The 27,449-nt window shown below is 45.2% G+C and overlaps 2 protein-coding genes across 3 annotated transcripts in view; both read left to right on the forward strand.

Moving 5' to 3' along the window:
• GNAL (G protein subunit alpha L) overlaps nucleotides 1-27,449 on the forward strand; it is a 202,222-nt gene that overhangs the window by 160,093 nt on the left and 14,680 nt on the right. For both annotated transcript variants that reach the window (XM_009252234.4, XM_024235811.3), the window contains exons 6-9: nucleotides 18,337-18,391; nucleotides 20,477-20,550; nucleotides 23,130-23,188; nucleotides 24,505-24,625. In XM_009252234.4, coding sequence (XP_009250509.2) covers nucleotides 18,337-18,391; nucleotides 20,477-20,550; nucleotides 23,130-23,188; nucleotides 24,505-24,625 — 309 coding nt within the window. The remainder of the gene's footprint in view (nucleotides 1-18,336; nucleotides 18,392-20,476; nucleotides 20,551-23,129; nucleotides 23,189-24,504; nucleotides 24,626-27,449) is intronic.
• Nucleotides 6,857-10,379, forward strand: CHMP1B (charged multivesicular body protein 1B). The gene has a single exon (XM_002828024.5). It carries the CDS (start codon nucleotides 7,431-7,433, stop codon nucleotides 8,028-8,030), a length of 600 nt encoding a protein of 199 aa, XP_002828070.1. The 5' UTR covers nucleotides 6,857-7,430; the 3' UTR covers nucleotides 8,031-10,379.

Genomic DNA, 27,449 nt, shown 5'->3' on the forward strand with positions numbered 1-27,449 from the left:
AAAAAAAAAAAAAACAACTTTTATGTTTTGGCCGAAAAGTTTAATTGCAGTTCTTCCTTGACGAAAAGAAATGGCCAAGATTAGCCTTCCATGGACACTAATGGCTAATGACTCCTTACTTTACATGAAGTGTGTGGGTTAGACTAGAATTGAAGGGATTTTAAATTGAAAGGTTCTCAGGGCCGGGCACAGTGGCTCACGCCTGTAATCCCAGCACTTTGAGAGGCCGAGGCAGGCGGATCACCTGAGATCAGGAGTTTGAGGCCAGCCTGGCCAATATGGTGAAACCCTGTCTCTACTAAAAATGCAAAAATTAGCTGGGTGTGGTGGCGGGCGCCTGTAGTCCCAGCTACTCAGGAGGCTGAGGCAGAAGAATCGCTTGAACCTGGGAGTGCAGTGAGCCGAGATCACACCACTGCACTCCAACCTGGGTGACAGAGTGAGACTCTATCTCAAAATAAATAAATAGAAAGGTTCTCAGGATACATGGTTGCTGGAACCAGTGCTCTCCATTCTGTGGCCGTGGCCGTTTTAAGTCGCTTGTGCCTTAAACTTAATCTAATTGAGACATGATGCTAAGTAAAAGCTGGGTCTAAGGCAGATCAATCACAGCATCAATTAAGGGTATGAGTGAGTCAGCTGCACACACATGTCCCCGGGAACAGCAATGAAGAAGAAAAATGCTTTTTCCCTCTACCACCGTCTACCAATACTCAATGCAAACTAGCCCTGGGAAGAGTTCCTGACTTCTCACAATCTGTTCCCATCATGAACAGAAGGTGCTCCCCGAGGAGGACGAGAGAAGATTTTAATGTGCCACAAAATTAACTGGCCAATTTGTACATTCGCTATTTTTATTTTTTATTTATTTATTTTTTTTTTATTTTTATTTTTTGAGATGGAGTTTGGCTCTTGTTGCCCAGGCTGGAGTGCAATGACGCGATCTTGGCTCACTGCAGCCTCTGCCTCCTGGGTTCAAGTGGTTCTCCTGCCTCAGCCTCCCAAGTAGCTGGGACTACAGGCATGTGCCACCACACCTGGCTCATTTTTGTAGTTTTAGTAGAGACAGGGTTTCACCATGTTAGCCAGGCTGGTCTCGATCTCCTGACCTCGTGATCCGCCCACCTCACCCTCCCAAAGTTCTGGGATTACAGATGTGAGCCCGGCCTTGCTATTTTTAACTTATAGATTGTAAGCTTAATGTTCAGGTTAAACATAAAAATTATGTAAGAACAACTGGCTTCCATATTCCTTCAGAGGTGGGATTTGTACCGTATTACACCAGACGCAATCCTGTCCTTCTATCTTCAGGTTTGTAATAGTAAAATCATTTTCCATCCAGAAGCATGTTTTCAGAATAAACTATGTTTCCCAGTAGTCAGCCAGACAGCTGTGAGACATGGCAAAATGCTGTGTGCAGGAGAGTACACTTTTCTTGAAAATAAAAAAAAAAGTAGCATAATAAAGACTGCTAACAAATAATAAGAACACAGGTTGGAAAGAGGAATATATCGTGTGTTTCACAGACCTAACAATATTTCACGTTTGGTTCCCTGCCATATTGCTTGAGTTTGTACGTTAGTCTGTAGGAACCTGACCAAAGGAGTAGATTTTCTTCCTACAAAATGCTCTCCAACTAGAGGAGTCAGAGAGAAATGGGCCCAGTTGAGGCAGAGGTAGCTTGCGCCACTCCAGGTAACAGAGTGACACTCTGAAAGAAAGAAATGAAGGGAGGGAGGGAGGGAAGGAAGGAAGAGAAAAGAGGGAGAGAGGAGAAAGAGAGAGGGAGGGAGAGGGGGACAGAGAGAGAGAAGGGGCCCAGTCAGCCTTTTCAGTTTTGCTGTGTCAGCTGTATACAGTCTTCACGATATTTGCAAACATCCATTACAAACTGCCAGGAAAACGCCACTTAAATAATACATTTTTTTCTCTTAGTAAGTCTTGTTTCAGGGATTTTTTAAGTTAAGCAGTTTTGAGTGGCCCTCTCTGGTAATCAGACCTGATGAGGGATTATTACCCACTGTTAGATCATAGGACTTATTTTTCCAGCTTTATAAATGAGGAAATTGAGGCCAGAAAAGAGAGGCATCCTGTACCAGCCTTAGAGGGACAGGTGTGTTGAGATTTCATTTTCAGCTTCTCAAAGTGGTAAGTTGTTCAGTGTAGAGAAGGAGAAGGAGAATCACTGTGTTGCTAAATGAGTGAATGCCAAATTCGACTAACGTGAAAGTTAGGTTTCTCATAACAGTATTAACTCACCACATCACCAAGAGGAATAACAAACCATGCATTTAAACTGCAGATGGAGGAATGCAGAATGCTGCTGTTCTATTTCCTTCTAACTCTTTCTTATTTTTATTTTTAAATCTTGACATCATTTTAACATACATATATATATATATATATATATATATATATATATGGAGAGAGAGAGAGACTCACTCTGTCAGCCAGGCTGGAATACGGTGGCATGATTATAGCTCATTGTAGTCTTGAACTCCTGGACACAGAGATCCTCCCACCTCAGCATCCCAAGTAGCTGGGACTACAGGCACATGCTACCATGCCCAGCTAATTTTTATTTTTTATTTTTTGTAGAGACGGGGTCTTGCCATCTTGTCCAGGCTGTTGTTAACATATTTTGAGGTTCGGTGACTTTGGTTTTGTTTTGTTGTTGTTGTTTTTGAGACAGGATCTTGTTCTGTCACCCCGAATGGAGTGCAGTGGCGCGATTGTAGCCCACTGCAACCTCAAACTCCTGGGCCACCTCATCCTCCCAAACTGTTGTGATTACAGGCATCAGCCATCACACCCAGCCCTGGACAGTGACTTTGAAATTTCCCGAGGCTTGAGGAGTCTCAGCGTTTTTAATTCTAGCTGTGTTCCCAAATAAAAAGGTGATACAGAGGAAAATATATACACATACGTTTAATACATGTGTAATAAATTAATATTATATATGTATGTAATGTATAATATATATATATACATATATGTAATGTATTCCTCAAAATGGCCACCAAGTGAATATGTATCCAATGCCATTTCCTTTGGCTGCATTCATATATTCCTACATTCAACAGAAATTTATTGGGTATCTGTTTTCCAGAGGTTGAATAGTACCAGGTATAGGTAGTCAACCAAAGGTCACCATGCCACATCTAATAGGAAAGCCTGCTGCTCAGCAAACACAAATATATGCAAAAAATGCAAACTGTGATAAGTAGGAGGAGCCCTTAGTTTGAGGTATAACATTTCAAAATCACCAGAAACATACCGATGAGAATCCAGAAATAGTTTAACTCACACGAGAAAGTTATTTTTCATATCTTTTATTTTCTCTTTTTTTATTTTTTGAGTGACTTCAGACTTAGCAAATGATTCTTTTCCAATGAAGTAAAACTGAATGTCCTGTTTAAATATTTTCATTTTAACCACTTGTATTATTTCAAAGTAAGGAAAGAAAAGAAATCAGCCAGATGTGCCAAATGATAGCATATTTTTCTTCCCCATTTCATGATAAAAATAATTAACTGGTTTGACTCGCAGCTTTCTAGAAATGTCTGCACTTTAATCAAAAATTTCTTTTTTTCACTAAGAGAAAATTTGGCTATGGGACTTGCAAAAGGTTTCAATGTTAATGTGGAAGTTGCTAAACAATTCCAGTCATTATAAACTGTATGTTCTGTTTTCACATCTGCATTGGGTCCAAAACATTTTCACGTACAATCAACATGGTTGTAGGACCAAAACCTCCTTTAATAATAATCCCAAAATAATCTTCCTTTTGCTAAATACACAAAAAGAGAAAGCATACCAAGCTGGAACAGACCCTGAAGGTTGTCAACCTCAATGGAATATAAAGAATGGAAAAAACTTAGAGCCAGGGTAGATGCAGATTCAGATACCACGGTGGTCAGAGATAATTCTTCTGAATCCAACTCGAATGACAAGGTAGATGGAGGTGCCAGTAGTAAATGGGAATGAGCAGATTTGGGGGAAAGGACTGAGTTCAGTCACTTTGAGGAGTTGCCAGTCTTGGACCACAAAGTGCCCAGCACCAAGGAGACAGTTGGGCATAGGGGTTTGGAGCTCAGAAGCAAATCTCTCCCTGGAAATGTGAACATGAGAGCAGTTAGCTATGGATCCTATTGAACACCGTGGAAATGGCTGGGGTATTGATAAGAGAAAGAAGAGGGCAGGGCTGGGGAACTATCAGGGAGAGGAGGAGAACAGCCTTCTCTTCAGAATTCTAGTCAGCCCTGGTCTCTCTGGGAAGATGGCTTCTGGAACTCCACCTGTCCCTTCTCTCCAGCGCAGAAAGTAGAGGTGTCATCATCCAAGGAATGTAGCTTCAGGTGATGGCAACTTCTTTTAGCAACCATACTTTTTTTTTTTTTTTTTTTTGAGAAGGAGTCTCTCTCTGTCACCCAGGCTGGAGTGCACTGGCGTGATCTCAGCTCATTGCAACCTCCACCTCCCCGCTTCAAGTGATTCTCCTGCCTCAGCCTTCCAAGTGGTTGGGATTACAGGCATGCACCACCACACCCAGCTAGTTTTTGTATTTTTAGTAGAGACGGGCCTTCCCCATGTTGGCCAGGCTGGTCTTGAACCCCTGGCCTCAAGCGATCCACCCACCTCAGCCCCCCAAAGTGCTGGGATTACATTGCTGAGCCACCGTGCCCAGTCAACAACCACACTTTATAAAGTTCATATTAACTTTGCAGTCAATGCAACTCTGTCTTCTCAAAAAAACAGCTGGAAAGTCAACTTCTTTCTTTAGGCTACATGATGATCATTATTTTATTCTTATTAATTCATGTTTATTGGATTCCCCATTGCCTTATTACTGGTCCCAATACATCCATGGAATCCGGTTTCTAACACTTACCTAATGTGTGGGTTCAGGCAAGTTTCTTAGCTCTCTGTGCTTCCTTTTCATTACCTGTGAACTGGAGACATTTATAGTATCTACTTCATAGGGTTTGCGAAGCTGAAATGAGTTAATTTATGTAAAGTGCCCAGAACAATGTCTGGTGCATAAGTACTTTATTAATGTTAGTTGTCATTATCATCATCATCTGTCAGAGTCTCTCATGATTATATTCCAAACCATCTCACCTAGTCAGAATTTGTCATTAAAAAAACTATGGGCTGGGCACGGTGGCTCACGCCTGTAATCCCAGCACTTTGGAAGGCCAAGGTGGGCAGATCAACTGAGGTCAGGAGTTCAAGGCCAGCCTGGCCAACATGGCGAAACCCCAGCTGTACGGAAAATATAAAAATTAGCAGTTAGTGCTGGCGTGTGCCTGTAATCTCAGCTACTCGGGAGGCTGAGGCAGGAGAATCGCTTGAACCCAGAAGGCGGAGGCTGCAGTGAGCCAACATCACACCACTGCACTCCAGCCTGAGTGACAAAGCAAGATTTCATCTCAAAAAAAAAGAAAAAAAAGAAAGAAAAGAAAAAAGAAAACTATGGAACATGACATGGAAGCTGGATAAGAAACTTGTTTGCAAACTCCAAGAAAAACCAGGACCTAAAAGAAGGGAAGAGTGGAATGGAGGGTGGCAGAGTAGGGGGCCTGAGCTTTCTATATCCACTTTGAACAGATTTCTTCCCTTTTTTTTCTTTTTTTTTTTTTTTTTTGGTTTTTTATATTCCATTCCTAGAAAAGTTTCATTTGGAAAAAGGGTTCTACTGCTTTGCGGGGCAAAAAGGAACCATAGCTAAGCTGCTAACTAGGGTAACATCCTATGCCCTCTGAAATACAATTAAATTCAGCAACGCCATCTGGTTTCAGTGGTTGCTGTGTGCAGAGCACCTGCTGGGCTCCAGGGAGAGGGGAAGGAATCAGTGTTGTCTGCATCCAAGTAGTTCACACTGTAACAGGTGACCTATACACACAGACCCCTTGCCAGGCACTGTGCCCTGTAGTATAGCCACGCAGAGGAGGAGTCCTGGGGAGGCTCCATGGTGAAGGTGGCTTTTGAAGGACTGGCAGGGTGTCAATAGGCAGAGGTGCATGGACAGTAAAATCCAGGCAACAGGAACAGCATAGCCACAGGACCGGGCGTCAGTCACGTTCTCCCCGCTGGCCAAATGACACAAATAATGCTCAAATTCCATGCTGCGGTTTGCTTTGACTGGCGGAGGCAGAGGGGCGCGAAAGACAAGGGAGCCAGCATGCTGCACAGCAGGTTTAGCCTCCATGCCCGGGGTTTGGAGCAAGAGAGTGAAAATATCAGAGCTATGTCTTCAGGTCTTGTGGTGTGAAACTGACTGGCAAGCTATCACAGGAAGCTAAGCGAGGTGGCGGGTTGCTGGATTAAAATGATCTCTAAACAGAATTCGCTCTCAGGGTTCATTTTCAGCCTACCTCATTAGGGCAGATTCGGTCTTCTTACATTGTTATTGCTGTATCGGAGGAATCTTTCTAAAGAGAAAACTGACAGCACACATTGCTGCCATTTGAAAGCCAGCATTTTTAAAGGGCGTAATACATAGTGACAGTTTTGATGTATGCCCGTGGGTGTGGGTCCTAATATCTCACCATACTCTGCCTGCATAATTTAAAATGACAGTTTAGCCTGTCAAACTTAAATGTGAGTGAAGTTCCTTGGATATTTATAAAACATCAAAAAGATAGAATGGTGTCAGCAAAAGATGGGTCTTTTTATTACTAAGCCACGGGACGATTTTTGGATAATTGCTGACAACTCACCTAGAAGCTGAACTTCCAAAGTATAAATTTGGTGGTGCCACAGTTTTGAAGGTTATTTTCACCCAATGCAATAAAAGGATATTACAGAACTCTAGCACAAATTGTAGTCATAGATGGAGACGCGTCAATGACCCGTTTTTAATGTATTGTTTTAATGTTTTTGTTTTTAATGTATCCATGGTTTCCAGTTCCCCTGAGAAAGTGGAAATTACTCATGCTAATAAAGCAAGCGTTAGTGCGAAGACCTAGCTGATGTTTGGCTGGTTTTTAGCCCGCTAGCCAGTCACCCTTTATAAAGCCTGCCAAGTTTGGAGCTTGGGTAATTTTACACGCGGGTCTCCACAGATCCTGTCTACTTCGGTAGATTTATTACTAGGAAAGTGCGTGGGGGCACTAATTTTTGTGAATTGATTAGTGCGTTAGAACTTTAAAAACCGGGTAGAACGCAGCGCCGCAGCGGCCGGACACAATCCCCCTGCATGCGCGGCCCCTGGCGTCTTACGTCCCACAGGCCCCACCCCGGCAGCGTCCGTCCCGCAGGCCCCGCCTTTGGCGCTGGGCTCTGACGTCACCACCTGCGCCGCGCACAGTAGAAACAGGAAGCGGGACCAAAACAAAGGAGCGGCGGCCGGGAGCGGACTTACCTTACCTTTTCTGTCTTCCGCGCACGTCTCAGCCGGGCCGCCGACCCAAAGGAGCCGTCCGACTATGTCTAACATGGAGAAACACCTGTTCAACCTGAAGTTCGCGGCCAAAGAACTGAGTAGGAGTGCCAAAAAATGCGATAAGGAGGAAAAGGCCGAAAAGGCCAAAATTAAAAAGGCCATTCAGAAGGGCAACATGGAAGTTGCGAGGATACACGCCGAAAATGCCATCCGCCAGAAGAACCAGGCGGTGAATTTCTTGAGAATGAGTGCGCGAGTCGATGCAGTGGCTGCCAGGGTCCAGACGGCGGTGACGATGGGCAAGGTGACCAAGTCGATGGCTGGTGTGGTTAAGTCGATGGATGCGACGTTGAAGACCATGAATCTGGAGAAGATTTCTGCTTTGATGGACAAATTCGAGCACCAGTTTGAGACTCTGGACGTCCAGACGCAGCAAATGGAAGACACGATGAGCAGCACGACGACGCTCACCACTCCCCAGAACCAAGTGGATATGCTGCTCCAGGAAATGGCAGATGAGGCGGGCCTCGACCTCAACATGGAGCTGCCGCAGGGGCAGACCGGCTCCGTGGGCACGAGCGTGGCTTCGGCGGAGCAGGATGAACTGTCTCAGAGACTGGCCCGCCTTCGGGATCAAGTGTGACGGCAGAACCCGCTCTGAGGTTTCTTGGCCATAGCCACCCTTTGAAATGCTCTCTGTGTGTTAGAGAGGTACTATACCCTAGAAACTCTGAACACGCCAGAATGCTGAAATGCCCTTCTACCTTTGGGTTTACAGCCCCCTCCAGATAAATTAAGAAATTCAGTATTTCTCCACTCTTAGCTGGATTCTAAAGTTCTATATAGCTCGTAATGATGATATTTTTATAGCAGCCTTTCAACAGAACTAGTTAATTTCGTGTATATGAATCTTTCTCGAAGATCTGGTCAAAACTGCATTCAGTTTTCTGCCCAGAATGATCAGATTGAAGGTGGTTGGTTTTTATTATTATTTAGTGTGATTGATAGTATCTAGAATGGCAGGTGGTGCATAAAAGTTAAAGAGAGGGGAAAGATTACTTAGTTTGGTTATACAGTTATAAACACCATGCAGTGTATTCGGTGGACTGTGCTATTTCTGTTTATCCTTTGGGTTTTGGTTTTTGTTTTGTTTTTGCCTTCACAGTGAGATTGCAATTGATTGTTCTCATAACGTATATTATTAATAAATCTGGTCCTATAATTTATACTGAGATTACCTTAGGATATTTTTGCATAATACTCTCTTACTGCTTACATTCTATAAATTTTTCATGTGATAATTGTCTTTGCGTAACTGGGAAAAATGCCGAATAACTTCCTTTATTATCTGGAAAAATTAAATGTGTTCATTTATATTTTCTACTTACTAAATTGAGTTTTTAAAAAGACTTAGAAAGTGTGACATTTGACAGTGTCTTTCAAACGAACTTCTCTAACAAGTTTATAGTTATTTTCCTGTTTCAACACTATTAGACGTCTTAGAAATTATGCTAATTAGCACGGCAGTCATGTTACACACTCTTAACATTGCCAAAGAACTGTTGATTCGTTTGAGAAAACCCTGGGACTGTGTGTGTGTAGGTTTTGTTTTGATTTTAACAACCAAAAATAGAAATAAAATTAGAACTGCATTTTAAGTTCTAATTTGCATTTATTAATTTGTCCAAAAGCAAGAACTCTTTGAAAACCTTGAAAATATAAGCTGGAATGTTTTACTTAGCCATGCAAGTCATTTATGTATACATCCAGCCAGCTGGAAGTCTGAGAAGTAAAGAGGTAGGACTGGAAGGAAGGAGAAAGCTTGACTCTTTAAGGCTGGAGCCCAGCTGTGCTGCCTGCCATCTTCTCAGGAATGGCAGTACGTATTTTCTGGCTGAAAAGTGAAGCATATAGCCACCACTTTCTCATAGCCTCGAAACATGGAGAAAAGCAACTTGCTTTTGCCTTGGCAAGTATACTAACCTAAGTTAATTCAAGTTTTTTTTTTAACTTACCCTTTCCTTCACTGGAAGATTTTTCCATAAGAGAATTCCATTGTTTCAGAAAATAATTATAGGGGCCCTTCCAAGTTCTTTGCAAGATTCATAACCAACTATTCACAATTATAACATGTTTCCCAGTGTAAATGAGTAAGGAAAAAAAGTGTAACAGGTGCGTGCAGATGAGGAGTGACCCTCATATTTAAGTTATTTTATATTTGACTGGACGTTGTTCAGAAGTGTACTTTAAGGGACACTTGGTTGTTGCCCAGCATCTCTCAAGAATATCCCTCTTAGAAGGTCATGTCTCCTGTCCTCCACATGGTTGTGCAGGGCCATGTGTGAAGACAGCATGAGTCTTAACCCCTCTTTTATTTTATTTTTGAGACAGAGTCTCACTCTGTTGCCCAGGCTGGAGTGCCGTGGCGTGATCTCGGCTCACTGCAACCTCCGCCTCCCGGGTTCAAGTGATTCTCCTGCCTCAGCCTCCCGAGTAGCTGGGATTACAGGTTCGCACCACCATGCCCAGCTAATTTTTTTGTATTTTTAGTAGAGACAGGGTTTCACTATGTTGGCCAGGCTGGTCTTGAACTCCTGACCTCAGGTGATCCGCCCACCTCAGCCTCCCAAAGTGCTGGGATTACAGGCATGAGCCACTGCACCTGGCCTTAACCCCTCTTTAGATTGGAAAAAATAATTACAACTTTAAAAATAGCTTAGTGTTAAACCCTTTGGTAAACTGAAGACCCTTTTATAATGCAAATATTCTCAACAAAATTAATATATTTTGTGAGATTAAACAATGCTTGTATATGCTTGAACTTTCTTAAAATATGTTCATGTCATACTATTATGAATGTACATTTTTATGAGTCATAAATATTATTTTCAAAAGCACTACAGGCCCATGAATTATTTCCTCACTTTTGCGGTTGATTAAATACTGAAATGTAAATCACAAGAATTTGTCAATTAAATCATTTTAAACTGCATGTTATTGGATGTGAGTGTGCATCCTGTTTTAAAAAATACTTAAGAAACAAGAATTGCGGGGCACGGTGGCTCACGCCTGTAATCCCAGCACTTTGGGAGGCTGAGGTGGGCAGATCACCTGAGGTCAGGAGTTTGAGACTAGCCTGACCAACATGGAGAAACCCCGCCTCTACTAAAAATATGAAATTAGCTGGGCGTGGTGATGCACTCCTGTAATCTCAGCTACTCAGGAGGCTGAGACAGGAGAATTGCTTGAACCTGGGAGGCGGAGGTTGAGGTGAGCCAAGATTGTGCCATTGCACTCTAGTCTGGGCAACAAGAATGAAACTCAGTCTCAAAAAAAGGAAAAAAAAAAATTCTGAGGTAGATTTGGTTCAGAAAGCGTGATATTTTTCCAAATTCACCCTCAGTCTTACCACTTAAATTTTTGTTTGGTTAGTATGGCTTTTTCTTGCGTATTTCTAGGATCCCTGGCTTATTTTTGTTGTTGCTGTTTTGAGACGGAGTCTCACTCTGTCGCCCAGGCTGGAGTGCCACCACGATCTTGGCTCACTGCTGCCTCCACCTCCCAGGTTCTAGCGATTCTCCTGCCTCAGCCCCCTGAGTAGCTGGGACTACAGATGTGCACCAACATACCTGGCTAATTTTTGTTTTTTTGTTTTTGTTTTTTAGTAGAGTTGGGGTTTCACCATGTTGGCCAGGCTTGTCTCGGACTCCTGACCCTCAAGTGATCCGCCTGCCTCGGCCTCCCAAAGTGCTGGGATTACAGGCGTGAGCCACCGCGCCCGGCACCCTGGCTTCTTCACTGTAATTGTTTCTTCATGACTACAAGATTCTTTTTCACATTGAAACTTCCCTACAACCAAAGATGGATATAATTTACAAAAGCATCCAACTGAAACACATCAGGGAACTAGTTAATCTTCCATTTAACTACTAGTTATATTTCTTCCTTTCATTCTTCTGCCTTCAAGTGCACAATTTCTAACATGGATTTAGGATTTAAAGAAAAAAGGTAGACTGGATTAATACACAAAATACCTTCCTCTACTTTTAGTTTATTTCAGTTCAGGAACCCAGATGATACTGTGTATGCTGCTGGAGAATTTTCTTACTAAAGCTGTTTCTTGCTGAAGGAATGCCAATGTATCTGGATGCCTTTTAAATACAGGCAGACCATGAGGCTTAGACACTGCGTGCCCGACCTGCTGTCTTTGATTTGGAAAAGACTGCTGGGCCAGGCGCAGTGGCTCACGCCGGTAATCCCAACACTTTGGGAGGCTGAGGCAAGCAGATCACCTGAGGTCGGGAGTTCGAGACCAACCTGACCAACATGGAGAAACCCCGTCTCTACTAAAAATACAAAATTAGCCGGGCATGGTGGCACATGCCTGTAATCCCAGCTACTTGGGAGGCTGAGGCAGGAGAATTGCTTAAACCCGGGAGGTGGAGGTTGCGGTGAGCCAAGATCACGCCATTGCACTCCAGCCTGGGCAACAAAAGCGAAACTCCATCTCAAAAAAAAAAAAAAAGACTGCTGAAAATAAGCACCAGTCTGATAAGAGAACCTTATTAACTGAGCATAGTATCAGCGTCAGCTGGCCAAGCACACTATAAAGCAGAAGGGAGGGACTTCCTCTGCAAAAACACAACATCGTCTTGGCAATTCTGTAGCCAAAGTCCAAAGCTCAAGATCTTTATAGCAAAAAGCTACAAGCCAGTGGACACTAAGGAAACTGATGAACAGACCCGTTTTTGTTTTTGTGTTTAATCAACTGACTGGAATTAGCAAAATGCTGTCTGGTTTACCTAGGTTTGTTTTTCTACATTAGATTGCAAATTCCATAGGGAGCCCGGGCCAGGCAGTGTCTGTCATAGTGTCAATCTCTGGGCCTGGTGTGGTGCCCCCCACAGGGGGCTCCTTGCACTGCATAGCGAACTTGTGCCTGGCCTGGGTGCTCACTCCTGATAGTGCCTCAAGCTTTCTGATGACAGCAGACAGGCAGGTAAAGCAGGCACCCTAAGCGCACAGAGTCCCAAGTATGGACACTCAAGAGCTGTGTCCTCTTCCTTCGCAGCATTTGTCCACAATGAAATGTTTGCCTCTGTTCTTCAGGGTTTGTACATCCTCTCTCCCTGCTGAGAAATGCCACGACAAACAATTCAGCAGTGTTTACTCAAAATGACAATACAGGTGGGGCGTGGTGGCTCACACCTGTAATCCCAGCACTTTGGGAGGCCGAGGTGGGCAGATCACCTGAGGTCAGGAGTTCGAGACCAGCCTGGCCAACATGGTGAAACCCCGTCTCTACTAAAAATGCAAAAAAATAATTAGCCAGGCATGATGGTGCACACCTGTAATCCCAGCTACTTTGGGAGGCTGAGACAGGAGAATCCCTTGAACCCAGGAGGCGGAAGTTGCTGTGAGCTATGATTGTGCCACTGCACTCCAGCCTGGGTGACAGAGTGAGACTGTCTCAAAAAAATAAAAATAAAAATAATTTTTTAAATTTAAAAACATTTTAAATGACAATTCAGGGAAAGATTTAGTCCAAAACATGCAGGCCATGTGGGGCTTCTTTCTAGAGATGAGAACATGCTTCGCCCTTAAATGATATTCAGTACAGATAGGTAAATAAAACATACAAAGAAAAAGAAAAATGGACAAGGCGTACCCAGATGTTAAAAAAAAAAAATCAAGAACACTTAAGATCAGGACTGTTTACACACTTTGTGTTATTTTATACTTCAACCTTTAAAAAGGATTAAATCACAGTATAAGGCAGCTTGCCATGCTCACCAAATTGTGAAACAGTAAGTGCCGGAAGAAAGGGATGTTGTGCTGTGTCATAGCAGTTAGAAGTGGCTTCCCAGAGCCAGCAGGGTTTAATCTCAGGTTTCAAAGGGGGAAAAAAAGCAGGAATGACACGGGATCTGAGAGGCCGAAAACTAAAAAGAGTTTTGACTGGAGTGGAGGGTTCATGTGATGTTAAAAGAGACTGAAGGGGGAGACTGGACAGATTGCAAAGGGCTGGAGGCCAGATTAAAAGTGTGGACTTTACCCTGTGGAAAGGAGGAAGCGCAGGAGTCATGAGAAATGATGGTTCAGGCAGAGATTAGAGCATAAAGCAGGGAGGCGGGAAAGCCAAGAGGAACACGCTCTTGGATGACGAGTCACCATGTATCGCTGATCACCTGGGACATGGTTCAGCTGCACATGCTGACGCAGTGGGTCTGCCAGTGACGCCGATATGCCGCGAGTCTGGGAACCCCTTTTAAGGAGCAGGGATCTTAACTCTGGCTGTGCATTACAACTGCCTGGTACTTTGTCACCATATGAGTAATGATTTTCTCCACCAGTACGAACTCCTGGGCTCCAGTGATCCTGCTGCCTCAGCCTCCTGAGTATCTGGGATCCATCTATATTTTTATATCTTGTAGATAAATATCATGAATCAAATTTCATTAACACTGGGATAAGTTTTTTACTTGCCTTGACAGATTTCCAATTGCTATATGTTTTCACACAAAAAAAATTTTAAATACATGGAAATTTAGTTGGGTACTTTTTTTCTCAGATCCAGTAGTTTAATTACAAAGGCATTTAACAGAATAGTTTTCATCTTTTCATGACTCTCCTTGTTCCTCTTCATGATCAGTTCCATGTCCATAAGAATTCTTTGACGCCAACAACAGATGGGATATAAACAGTGCATTGTTATTTTTGCTAATATCAAACAGAAGGGGGATCTAAATGAAAATGAAAACATTTCTGCAAACACAAGCGTCCTCAGCTGTCACAGGAAATAATGAAAAAAAAAATCAAAGTAAATTTCTTTTTAACTACTTCCTTATAGTGTCTACAATGCAAGTGATTTTTTACAATGCTAATTTGGTATAGTTTTGCAACTCTGCATCTAATGTTGGAGTGAATAGTCTGCAAGGGATTTTTAGATCTGCTTAATTCTTCTGGTCAGCATGCAGTGGCATATTTAAGGAGGCAATGTTATAACCCTTTAAAATGTAATCATATGCAAAATTTTGTGTATGATTTGGGAGACCCCCTTTAAAATTCTCTCTACGTATGTAATCACAGAAGCCCCAATTTGAAAAAGTACTTCTGCAACGTGCTTGGAAATATGCCAGTTGAAACAAGGATCAAGGCAGAAGGCTGGCAGAAATCTACAACCCTATTATTTATTCCTTAGAAAGTCTTTCAAATAATTGGGGGCATATTCACATTTTGGGATGAATTTTCACATTTTATTTTCATTGCACAAACTTGAAATGCATGAACTCAGGGTACCATTCAGCATCAGTAACAAATCAGAAGCAGCTCTTGGAAGTGTTCAATGAGACCTCCCACGTCTCACTTAGATCTCTCAGAATCAGAGCTGGAAGGACTCTGAATATCCATTTTGGAGGTTGGCGACAGGAGAAGACCCACCAGCCTCATCGCTGTCAGCATCTCAAAGTCACTGGTCTTTCATAGTGCAAGGAAGATGCACTCACACATCCTCTCATCACATCTCTCTAGCACTCCAGAGGCATTTTTTGGTTAACCATACTTCATTCTTTCTACTGAGACTAGTTATTATCATCTGAATACATTCACCCACCTACCTCCAACCTATGTGCTTCCCATTTTAAATAGGTTACTTCCTAAACTCTAACTATAGCCACAGGCTTCATATTTAATTTTCAGTTCCTTCCAGCTCTTTTCATCAGAGCGAATTCACTTCTGTATCCCTTGCTCTGGACCCTGTCAAAAGTCGCGACCATTTCTGAATACAACTGTTATAGCTCACATGGCCGTGAGGGAAGCAGCCTTCTCACCCAGAAACCCGTCTGACTGTCCAGCCCCAGTTCAGAGCTCCCGTCCCACCCCGGCAGAAATTTCTCCTACCTGCTCATGGATTCCAAGGTCTTTTTGCTCCTTTGTTGCTGGATGGTCAGGAACTCAGTGTGTCCTTCCACCACGCTCTTCACCCCACCACATTCCAGGCCAGCAACCACCATGTACTTTCCAAACCAGGCCTTGCATTGTACTTTCCAAACCAGGCCTCAGGCAATGGCAGGGAATTCCTGCCTCCAGGCTCCCAAGTCTCTCCAGCTCCCGGAGGGTCCCTTCCCTTTGTTCCTTCCCCTCTGGAGCCAGCTCCACACCCTTGGCCAACTCACCAACCTTCTGGTGCGCAGTAGCACCTCCCAGAGCTTGCAGCACCTATTCCAAAGACACCACTGGCTGATCAGGGTCCCTTTGGCCTCTCAATAGCCCTGTCACCTGGGCCACATCTCTGCGGAGCCAGGAGCAGTTGACATTCTTTTTTTTTTTTTTTGAGACGGAGTCTCACTCTATCGCCCAGGCTGGAGTGCAGTGGTGTGATCTCGGCTCACTACAACCTCTGCCTCCTGGGTTCAAGCGATTCTCCTGCCTCAGCCTCCCAAGTAGCTGGGATTACAGGCATGCGTGCCACCACACCTGGCTAATTTTTGTATTTTTCATAGAGACGGGGTTTCACAATGTTGTCTAGGTTGGTCTGGAACTCCTGACCTCAGGCGATCCACCCACCTCCACCTCCCAAAGTGCTGGGATTAAAGGTGTGCACCACTGCACCTGGCCGACATTCTTTAATGACTGAGCACCAGACAATGCAGTCACAGACACCACTCCCATAGCCTGTTTCCCTTGGCTTCCAGGGAAATGACTCATTCATGACAGTTGAGGTCACAGTTGCCCCCCACTGCTTCCTATCCCTATGAAAGGCCATCCCAAACACCAGCAGATCCACTCCTGCCCCTTTGTGTATTCTGCTTCTGGGTTACTTGCCCTGGGGGTGCCAAACCCAAGTTCATGGGTGAAGGCTGCCAAAATGTTATCCCATGGCCACACCTCAGTTTTGGCCACTAGGGACTGTCTCTAGCTTTCCAAAAGGAAGGAGTTAAGATGTCCAAGGAAATTATGTAGTCTTACTGTCTTTGGCCAAGTGGTTCCTAAAATGGACCCCTTTTGACCTCTATAGGGAAGGAAAAAGAACTTCCCTTTTTCTCGTTAGGTTCTGTAGCCGAGTGAACTAACAAAGACGGATTAACAGGAGGAAAGCATATACATTTTATTTAATATTTTTACATGCACACGGGAACTTTCATAAGAAAAATGAAGACCCAAAGAAGCCGTTGGGACTGAGAGCTAATATACCCTTTTAACAAAAGATGATAAATTTATGGAGAAGTGACAAAGGAGAAAGGTTCAAGTTTCTAGGGGCGGTCATTGTGGGGCTGTGACTAATGAAAGACAAGGGTTATTTTGGTGGGTTTGTACAGATCAGTTTCGGGGTGGACTCCCAGCCCCTGGTGATAAGAACATTCTCTTCCTGGTACGGGGCGGGCACGTTTCTTATGGATGATTTCATGACCTGCTTTTTGGGACAGAGCGGGAGGTCAGCCAGCCAGCCTTGCATCTGAGGCTTCCCAAGTGCCTTCAGCTGCAATGAGTCAACATACTGAAGGGCTCATTTTGGGGTGGCATTTTGTGTTCTGAACCCTTTCGTCTCCCTCTTGCCCACACTGAGGTTCACAGGCACCTGCAGAGGAGCTGGTGTGGGAGGATGGGGAGGCAACATCCCCTCCTCTGCATGAAATGCTCATGGGCACATGTCTGCTGCCTCTACCTGCCCAGGGACAGAACCAGCCAACTGACATGGCAGGCAGGGAGCCAGCACAGCCTCCAGGCCATCCATCCTGTCTCCTCAGTACCGGGGCCTCCCGTCAACGCCAGCGCCAACAGAGAGCCTGGGCCTCCCCGACCTCTCCCTCCTGCTTGCTCTCCTTCTCCTTCTAGAGCCCCTGCTGCCCCTCTGTCTCCAGAATTGTCCCCTGCTCGCCAGTTAACCCATTCCCAGCACTTGTTGGTTCCCAAGGGGCCCACCCTCTCAGCCCTCAATGGTCACCTGTCCCAGCTGCAGAAGGAGAAGGGGACAGAGGACACTGGTTCATTCCACCATATTTACTGGGGCCAGGCCTGCACTAGGTGCTGGGGACTCCCAGGTGGACAAGACAGAGACCTGCCCTGAGGGCCTAACATGTTAGTGGAGAAGATAAATAACAACAGATCAACCAAGACTCAGTGGGAAACGTGCAGCCTGGATAGATGACTTGGTAAAGCCAGGCTGGCACAGAGAGGGCGGGGGGAGGCCTGTGCAGGGGCCATGGTCACTCAGGAGAGGGAGCTCGGCAGCCTCCCAGCTCCCTCTCAGAAGGGTCATCACCCAAGAGCGGCGCACAGCCTTCCTAGGCTCCCGTCCTGCCTTGTGTGGGACACAGCGGGTGCCAGGCAGATCTGACACCAACAGGCGTCACCAGGTTTGCCAGCACGCACACTCACATATGCACACTCACATTCTCGCTCTCGCACACTTTCCGCACATACTCTCACTCACCCTTACACTTTTACACATTTACTCTTGCACACCACGTACTCGCTCTCCACACTCAGTTGCTCTTACACATATTCACACAGTCATACACACACACACACACACACACACACACAACATCTGGATTTGATTAGGAAACTAAAGGGACATCTATCACCTTCCATGTTTTGTTTACATTGCAACACGTTCTTGTACTCGCTTAGCCTTGGAAGGGAGGCTCCATGCTGTCTCCCAGTTTCTGAGTAGCCCCCACCCCCAGCCCTATGGCAGTGGAGAAGAGAGGGGAGAAGGCAACATAAAAAAAAAAAAAAAAAAAAAAGAATGCAGTTCTCCGTCCCTGGGTCAAGAATGTTGCATTATCTAGACAGATACAAATTCAGGAAACAAAGTAAGAACTCACTTCAGCTTCTTGGCCTGCCCCATCCTTGCTGTACTTGGGTGATGTCCCATTAATTTCCCCCCAACCCCAGGGGAAAGTGGGCAGAGAACAGGCCTCAACCCTTGCTGGCTTTCTTTGCAGCTTCCTGGAAAGAATCGACAGCGTCAGCTTGGTTGACTACACACCCACAGACCAGGTACGTGGAATTAGGGTCCCCCACCACACACCAGAAATTTTGAGATTCATTTCCAATATGATTTAATATTTCAGAATGAATTAAGGGAAAATCCTGAAGATACCTACTTTTTGCAAATCGTTTGTACTGCCTTGTGTGTGTGCGTGGATTGGTCATCAAACCTTGTGCCTTGCTTCCCTGACTCTAGCACTTAGTGGTTATCAAAATTGCCAGCATGCAAATGAGTTTATCTGCAGATAAGGAATATGGCGTTCCTTTTCCTCCTGGAGCTGTCCTCAGGAAAGCGAAGTCTTTACTTCCTGGCTTCATAAACTACACCCATTCTGTTTGTGGCCCCAGGCCTGGGTGGTCCCATATCACATAGAACTTTCCAGGTGTGACCCAGAGCATCCCCTTTGGGTTGAGTCAAAAAAGCACTCCACCTTTTTTTTTTTTTTTTTTTTTTGTTGAAATGGAGTCTTGCTCTGTCGCCCAGACTGGAGTGCAATGGTGCAATCTCTGCTCACTGCAACCTCCGCCTCCCAAGTTCAAGCGATTCTCCTGCCTCAGCCTTCCAAGTAGCTGGGATTACAGGTGCCTGCCACCTCGCCCAGCTAATTTTTGTATTTTTAGTGGAGACAGGGTTTTGCCATGTTGGCCAGACTGGTCTCAAACTCCTGACCTCAAGTGATCCACCTGCCTTGGCCTCCCAAAGTGCTGGGATTACAGGCGTGAGCCACGGCGCCCGGCCCACTCCACCAATTTTTAAATAGCAGAGAGGGAATCTTTGTGCCCCTTCGACCCTCGGGCAGCTGCAGAGACTTGGAGAGCCCCCGGATTGCTCAATTCAGGAGCCTTCAGGTGCTTCTAGAGCCAGTGAACCCCAAGGAAGCTAGAGGGATATCTCTGTTCAAACCACACTCTCCAAACTTCCCCCAGAGTCTGTATTCCCTGCAAGGCCTTGGCCCTGGGTCCCCAAGGTGGGAGGTCTGAGGCCTGAGCTTCTCTCTCTCCGATGAAGTTTATCCTCTAAGGCTGATCCTGAGAGTCTGAAATTATCTAACAAAGCAATGGAGGCTTCCTCGTCTTGAGTCAGTCCCTCAACTAACTTACCTGTCCTAAACAGTTCTCGTTATACTAAAATGGGAGGACCACCTCCCATGTTCAAGAATTATTACAGAATGGCTGCTTCCTTAAAATCACATGGATTTGGTGATCAGAAAAAAAAACAAACTCTGACATCTGCCAAATGTACCAGGAATGCCAGCTTTGTGAGGCTGCCTGGCTTTCTCGTCCCCTCGGGGTACCACATCTTTTATCTTGGAGGAAACAGAAATGTGCAGGGAAGAGAGAATAAATGAAATCAACTAGCATCCAGTTCATAAGGCTGAAGACTTGTGAGTGCAGAGTTATACTTCCTTTGGTTTCTCACCCAAGCCATCGTGAGTTTCACCCAAGCCAACAGAGCACCGGCAGGGATGTCCCTCTGGAATGCTGATGACCTGACTGTGGTTGTCAGATATATGTTAGTAAGATTCTTGCATACATGATTTTAAGTCTTAAAACAAAAGCACAGTTATCAGGTCTCTCGGGGCCAAACCAACACATTAACTGTGGCTTTCTCTGGAGGATAAAACAGAGAACATTCGTCTGAGTTCTTTTTTTTTTTTTTTTTTTTTGAGACGGAGTCTCACTCGTCACCCAGGCTGGAATGCAATGGCGCGATCTCAGCTCCCTGCAACCTCTGCCTCCTGGGTTCAAGCGATTCTCCTGCCTCAGCTTCCCAAGTAGCTGGGATTACAGCTGCCCGTGACCACACCTGGCTAATTTGATTTTCTTGTATTTTTAGTAGAGATAGGGTTTCACCATGTTGGCCAGGCTTGTCTTAACTCCTGACCTCAGGTGATCTGCCCACCTCAGCCTCCCAAAGTGCTGGGATTACAGGCGTGAGTCACCATGCTCGGCCAATGTTGGTTCTTTATTGTTGTTTCCTTTACAGTGGAACAAATTATTTGAAAAATGTTGGTGATGTATAGTTATACCCGGGCTTTACTTTGAAGAAGAACAGTAATGTAACTCAGCTTGCTTCCCTCTTCTTGTTCCCAGGACCTCCTCAGATGCAGAGTTCTGACATCTGGGATTTTTGAGACACGATTCCAAGTGGACAAAGTAAACTTCCAGTGAGTATGTTGTTAAAAGCTGCGTGGCCCAGGGCCACATGATGTCCCAGGGCCACATGATATCCCAGAGCCCAAGGGCTGTGAGGTTTAAGGGGGCTTCATTCCTGAATGTGCATGGCTGCCCTTTCAGGTAAGGGCAGCTGGGGTGAAATTTGAACTCTAGCTAGAGTTGAAGTGTTGATTTTACTGCCTACTTTAAAGTAGAAATGAGGACACCTGAAAGGAAGGCAGCGTTTGCATCTGAGTTGTAGATTTGATTGGCCCTTTTTTTAGATCAGGAGACTCATGAAATTTTGATCTTTCAGATGCACAGTCACAGTTTGAAAACTGAAATGAACAGTCTATGTGTGTCTCCAGCCCGTCTCTTGGGTTGCCCAACTGCAAACTCGGCCAAATGAGCTTACTTTCTTCATTTTTCTCCCTCATGATAAGATGTTAATTCTCCCTCCACAAAGCTCTTTTCCATCCTCATAGCTATCACCCTAGTCCTGCTCCATCACTTCCCCCGCCCCTAGACTCTCTCGGCAGAGCCCTGGCTGGTCTCCTGTCCTCTGGCTTACCCATTTCAGTCGCCCTTCTCAGTGCCACGAAATGAATCTTCCCACAGCATGGCCTGGATCGTGCTGTTCCTCTGCTGAAAAAGGTTTGGGGCTCACTACTGCCTGTGCACCCTATGACCCAAGCCCTCCACCTGTGACCAGCCCCGTCCCCAGGCCTGCTTTGTCACCTGCCACCTGCCTCACCAGGCTGGGCTGTTGTCAGGACCCTTCCAGTTCTCCCAGCTTTTCCTGCCGCAGCGCTTCTGTTCATCTTGTCCTCTGAGCCTCAGATGCCACCTGTGCTAAGCAAACCCCACAAATCTATCAAAGCTTCCTTCAGGCCAGGCATAGTGGTTCACGCCTGTAATCTCAGCACTTTGGGAGGCAAAGGCAGTAGGATTGCTTGAGACCAGGTGTTCAAGACCAGCCTGGGCAACATAGCAAGACCCTGTCTCTACCAAAAAAAAAAAAAAAATTAGCCGAGCTTGATGGCGTATACCTGTGGTCCTAGCTACTCAGGAGGCTGAGGTGGGAGGATCTCTTAAGCCCAGGAATTCAAGGCTGCAGTGGGCCATGATTAGGCCATTTCACTCCAGCCTGGGTGACAGAGTAAGACCCTGACTCTAAAAATAAAAAAAGCATCCAAGCATCCCTCAAATCTCAGCCCATGATGACCCTTTAGAATTCCCATTGCATCTACTATGCAGCCATTGATGGTATACTGCCCTTTACCTTGCCCAGTCACCCTCAGCATGTCTGACTCGACTCTAAGGGACCTCAAGGATGAGGTCCCTTAAAGCAAGAGTTTCATGATCTTCAGTGTGTTCTGAGACTCCTGCAGTGCCCAGCGCTTTCCCCAGTGCACAGGTGACAGGCACCTACTTCCAGATTTCCCAAGAACCCTTCACATGGCCACTGTCAGGCTGGATAAAAGCCAGCTATGTCTCTCTGCTGTGAGGCGCACAGTGCAGTATGGAGTTGGCGTGACTTGTGGTTTTGCCCACATCATAACCAAGTCCCTGGTATAGTGGAATTACTAACAATGAAGCTGTATCTCACATTTGTGATTTTGTTTGAAAGAATTCTGCTCATCAGCTCATCCATTTTCATCAGGTACCTCAGTGTGCCCCACGTGTGCTAATGCAAAGCCTACGGATTAAATTCTAATAGGATCAGCAACATACCCACCCAGGACAAAAAAGTCTAGCCCGTGTGGTCCTAAGGCACATGCACTATGTTTAGGGAGGGGAGAAATCTCAGAGCCAGGGAAGCCTGCGAAGGTTGGAAAGATCCAGCAGAATCTGGGTAGGTAGAGAAACTCTCCCAGGGAGAAATGCCTTAGGCCACAGGGTGTGCTGAGCAGGGGCTGTGAGAAGAGGGGCCTGGGCCTGGCCTGATGAAGTGCAGGGTGCAGCTGAGAAATTCTGAGAGAACTGGCTGAGGTCACCTTGGCTGGGCGAGACCGGGAAGCAGCTCGGGCTGGGCAGAGCAGCCTGCACTGAATCCAGGCGTGATCAAGACCCAGTGCAGGTCACCAGGCAGAGGTGGCTAGAGATAAGATGCATGTAGTGTAGACAGATCAGCAAGGAGCCTTTCTCAATTCTCCAGGGGAGAGAAGACACAGTGTCCTGAGAGCTGGAACAAATCATAGGAAGGATCTGCCCTGGGCAGTGACTTAGCTTGTACTCAGAGAGGCCTGAGTGTCTGAGCAAGTAACCTCTAGCATTACTGAGCTAGTAAACACTGGATTTATTAAGGACCTACTGTGGGACCTCTGACACTGCCGGCTGCTGTCTGCTTGATCTCTCACCCCTGTAGCCCCACTGTGGGGTGACTGAGGAGGGACTGCGGCTGAGAGAGGTGGAGCCACTTGTAGTCCAGGATCACACAGGGAGTGATGGTGCAGGCCAGTGACCCAAGCTTGACTCAAGACCCATGTGTGAACGCTGGAACCTGCTAATAGCTAAAGAGGAAAGCAAGCACGTGTGCCATTGTCCCCTGCTTCCCCGAAATAATTGTGTTCCTCTTGCTCTTCCACAGCATGTTTGATGTTGGTGGCCAGAGGGATGAGAGGAGAAAATGGATCCAGTGCTTTAACGGTGATTTTTTTATGCTCTCTCAAGAAAATGGGAGTGAATTCTAACACTCAGCACTGCTGTGCTTAACTATTTTTGAATTAGATAATCTCTAACTAGTATGTAAAGTATAGCATTTATAGATTATGATGCTCCTTCCTTAGATACTAATCTCATTTAAAAAAGCATTTAAGGGCCTGGCACGGTGGCTAATGCCCATAATCCCAGCACCTTGGGGGGCCAAGGAGGGTGGATAACCTGAAGTCAGGAATTCAAGACCAGCCTGGCCAACATGGCGAAACTGGGGCTCTATTAAAAATACAAAAATTAGGCCGGGCACGGTGGCTCACGCCTGTAATCCCAGCACTTTGGGAGGCCGAGGCGGGTGGATCACGAGGTCAGGAGATCGAGACCATCTTGGCTAACACGGTGAAACCCCGTCTCTACTAAAAATACAAAAAATTATCCGGGTGCGGTGGTGGGCACCTGTAGTCCCAGCTACTCGGGAGACTGAGGCAGGAGAATGGCGTGAACCCAGGAGGCGGAGCTTGCAGTGAGCTGAGATCACACCACTGTAGCAGTCCAGCCTGGGAGAAAGAGTGAGACACTGTCAAAAAAAAAAAAAAAAATACAAAAATTAGCCGGGTGTGGTAGCTCAAGCCTGTAATCCCAGCACTTTGGGAGGCCGGGGTGGGTGGATCACCTGAGGTCAGGAGTTCAAGACCAGCCTGACCAACACGGTGAAACCCCGTCTCTACTAAAAATGCGAAAATTAGCCGGGTGTTATGGCGCACGCCTGTAATCCCAGCTACTCGGGAGGCTGAGGCAGGAGAATCACCTGAACCTGGGAGGCGGAGGTTGCAGTGAGCCAAGATTGCGCCACTGCACTCCAGCCTGGGCAACAAGAGTGAAACTCTATCTCGGAAAAAAATACAAAAATACAAAAATTAGCCAGGCGTGGTGACACATGCCTGTAATCCTAGCTACTAGGGAGGCTGAGGCAGGAGAATCACTTGAACCTGGGAGGCGGAAGTTGCAGTGAGCCAAGATCATGCCATTGCACTCCAGCCTGGGAGACAAGAGTGAAACTCCATCTCAAAAAAAAAAAGCATTTAAGCATCCCAAATTTACATGTGTCTTTTGGGGTGGGCTCTTCATCAAGTGCGTTACTGAAGCAACCAGTGGTGCGCGCGGCGCACATGCAGGCTGTTCTGTGACTGAATAGTCCTATCACTGAATGAATGTTTTTGTGGAACTGAGTAGCTGCTGGGTGTGTACTTTCTTGTAGCTCCACAGCGAGGGTGTCTAACTGAGGTGCGTTCTTTTTTCTCCCCACCAAGATGTCACAGCTATCATTTACGTCGCAGCCTGCAGTAGCTACAACATGGTGATTCGAGAAGATAACAACACCAACAGGCTGAGAGAGTCCCTCGATCTTTTTGAAAGCATCTGGAACAACAGGTGACAAAAATAGCAAATTCAGTCTCACCATTGGATTGCAAATTTTCTTTTGTTAAAAATACGCTCAGGCCAGGTGTTGTGGCTCACACCTGTAATCTCAACACTGGGAGGCCGAGGCAGGTGTGTCACTTGAGCTCAGCAGTTGGAGACTAGCCTGGGCAACATGGAGAAACCCTGTCTCTACAAAAAATACAAAAATTAGCCAGGCGTGGTGGTGCACACCTGCCCAGTGACTCAGGAGCTTGAGGTAGGAGGATCACTTGAGCCCAGGAGGTGAGGGTTGCAATGAGCTGAGATCACACTACTGCACTCCTGCCTGGGCAACAGAGCAAGACCTTGTCTCAAAACACACACACACCTACACACACACCTACACCCACACCCACACACACTCTTTACTGATAAATCCAGAACCGTACGAAATATCTCTTTTAGTTCATCTACTGTATAGATATACTTAAAATGTGGAATATTTTTTTTTTATTATTTTATTTTATTTTATTTTGAGATAGAGTCTCGCTCTGTCGCCCAGGCTGGAGTGCAGTGGCGCCATCTCGGCCCACTGCAAGCTCCATCTCCCGGGTTCATGCCGTTCTCCTTCCTCAGCCTCCCAAGTAGCTGAGACTACAGGAGCCCGCCACCACTCCCAGCTAATATTTTGTATTTTTAGTAGAGACCGGGTTTCACCATGTTAGCCAGGATGGTCTTGATCTCCTGACCTCGTGATCCGCCCACCTCGGCCTTCCAAAGTGCTGGGATTACAGGCGTGAGCCACTGCACCCGGCCAGTGTGGAGTATTCTTTGATGAAGTTCTGATAGTTCTTTGTCAAAAAAATTTAAGTCTCTGTTTTGAAAGCCTAAGATTACATTCGGCCTTCCATATCTTCAGGTTCCACATCTGCGGATTCAACCAACCACAGATTGAAAATATTCAAAAATAAGATATCAGTACAACAACAAAAAATAATACAAGATTACAGTGGCATACGCCTATAATCCCAGCACTTTGGGAGGCTGAGATGGGGGAATTGCTTGAGCTCAGGAATTGGAGACCAATCTGGGCAACATGTTGAAACCCCATCTCTACAAAAAATACAAAAATTAGTCAGGCGTGGTGGGGCGCACTTGTAGTCCCAGCTACTTGGGAAGCTGAGGCAGGAGAATCACTTGAGCCCAGGAGGCGGAGGTTACAGTGAGCTGAGATTGCATCACTGCACGTCAGTCTGGGCGACAGAGGGAGACTCTGTCTCAAAAAACTTAATTAATTAAAATAAAAAATTGAGCAAATAAAAAAATTAGACTAAAAAATAATACAAACAAACAATACAGTATAACAAGTACTTACCTAGCTTTTACATTGTGTTAGGTATTATAGGTAATTGGAGATGATTTAAGCATACGGGAGGATGTGCATGGTTTATATGCAAATACTACACCATTTCATATAAGGGAGCCTCCTCAAATTTTGGTTTTCATAGGGAGTCCTAGACCAATCCCCCACGAGTATCAAGGGATGACTCTATATCTAGGGTTCAAAATAGGTTTTGTTTGGTTTTTAAAATTTAGGAAGTACCAGTTTAGGGGCCGGGAACAGTGGCTCACGCCTGTAATCCCAGCACTTTGGGAGGCCAAGGCAGGCAGATCACCTGAGATCAGGAGTTTGAGACCAACCTGGCCAATATGGTGAAACCCTGTCTCTACTAAAACTACAAAAATTAGCCAGGAGTGGTGGTGGGTGCCTGTAGTCCCAGCTACTCGGGAGGCTGAGGCAGGAGAATCGCTTGAACCCGGGAGGTGGAGGTTGCAGTGAGCTGAGATCGCACCACTGAACTCCAGCCTGGGCAACAGAGTGAGACTCTGTCTCAAAAAGTAAAAAAAAAAAATTTTTAATTTTGAAAATAAATAAATAAAGTACCAGTTTAGGACATCCACTAATAACTAGATGATCTCTAAGATCCCTTACAGCTCATAATCACCACATAATCATGTTTGAAACTACTAGCATTGCAGATTGGCAGAAGTGATTATTTCAGAAAGGAATATTTAGCACACACACACACAATACATACATATATAGTTAGAAATCAAAGTTTCTTCTGAAATATTTTGGAATAAATATACCAAGGAGGAGAGGAAACATAAGTTTACCTTGTAAAAGTTTTGGATTATCAGAAAAGTGTTTTTGTATGAAATGTTCAACAACCATTCTCAAATTCGTGGTAATAAGACAGTTAATAGGAAAGAAACAGGGTCAGGAAATACCAGGTATACGGAAGGATACTATAGAGTTATTACGAATTTATTTATAAACACTATATGTGTAAGTGGGAAAATGACCACAATCTTCTTATAGGAAAAAGCAGATTTTAAAATACTATGATCTCGTTTTTAAGTATGTGTGAGGACAGAAAAACACTTGGGCATGAAAACGTAAAATTTCTGTAGTAATTGTTTCTGGGTATAATTACATTTGATTTTTTTCTGTATGTTTTTCTATAATTTAAGATTTGTTTTTACAAAGGTTATATATTTTATTACTAGAAGAAGCAGGTAAGCTATTTCCATTTGACAGGAAAGTGGATTGTGTGTGTGGGTTTTCTTTTTGTTTTTGTTTTTGTTTTTTTGAGATAGAGTCTCGCTCTGTCCCCCAGGCTGGAGTGCAGTGGTGCAATCTCAGCTCACCACAACCTCCACCTCCCCAGTTCAAGTGATTCTCCTGCTTCAGCCTCCCGAGTAGCTGGGACTGCAGGCGTGTGCCACCACGCCCAGCTACTTTTTGTATTTTTAGTAGAGACAGGGTTTCACAGTGTTGGTCAGGCTGGTC

Source organism: Pongo abelii, chromosome 17 (genome assembly GCF_028885655.2).
Source record: "Pongo abelii isolate AG06213 chromosome 17, NHGRI_mPonAbe1-v2.0_pri, whole genome shotgun sequence".
NCBI lineage: Eukaryota > Metazoa > Chordata > Mammalia > Primates > Hominidae > Pongo > Pongo abelii.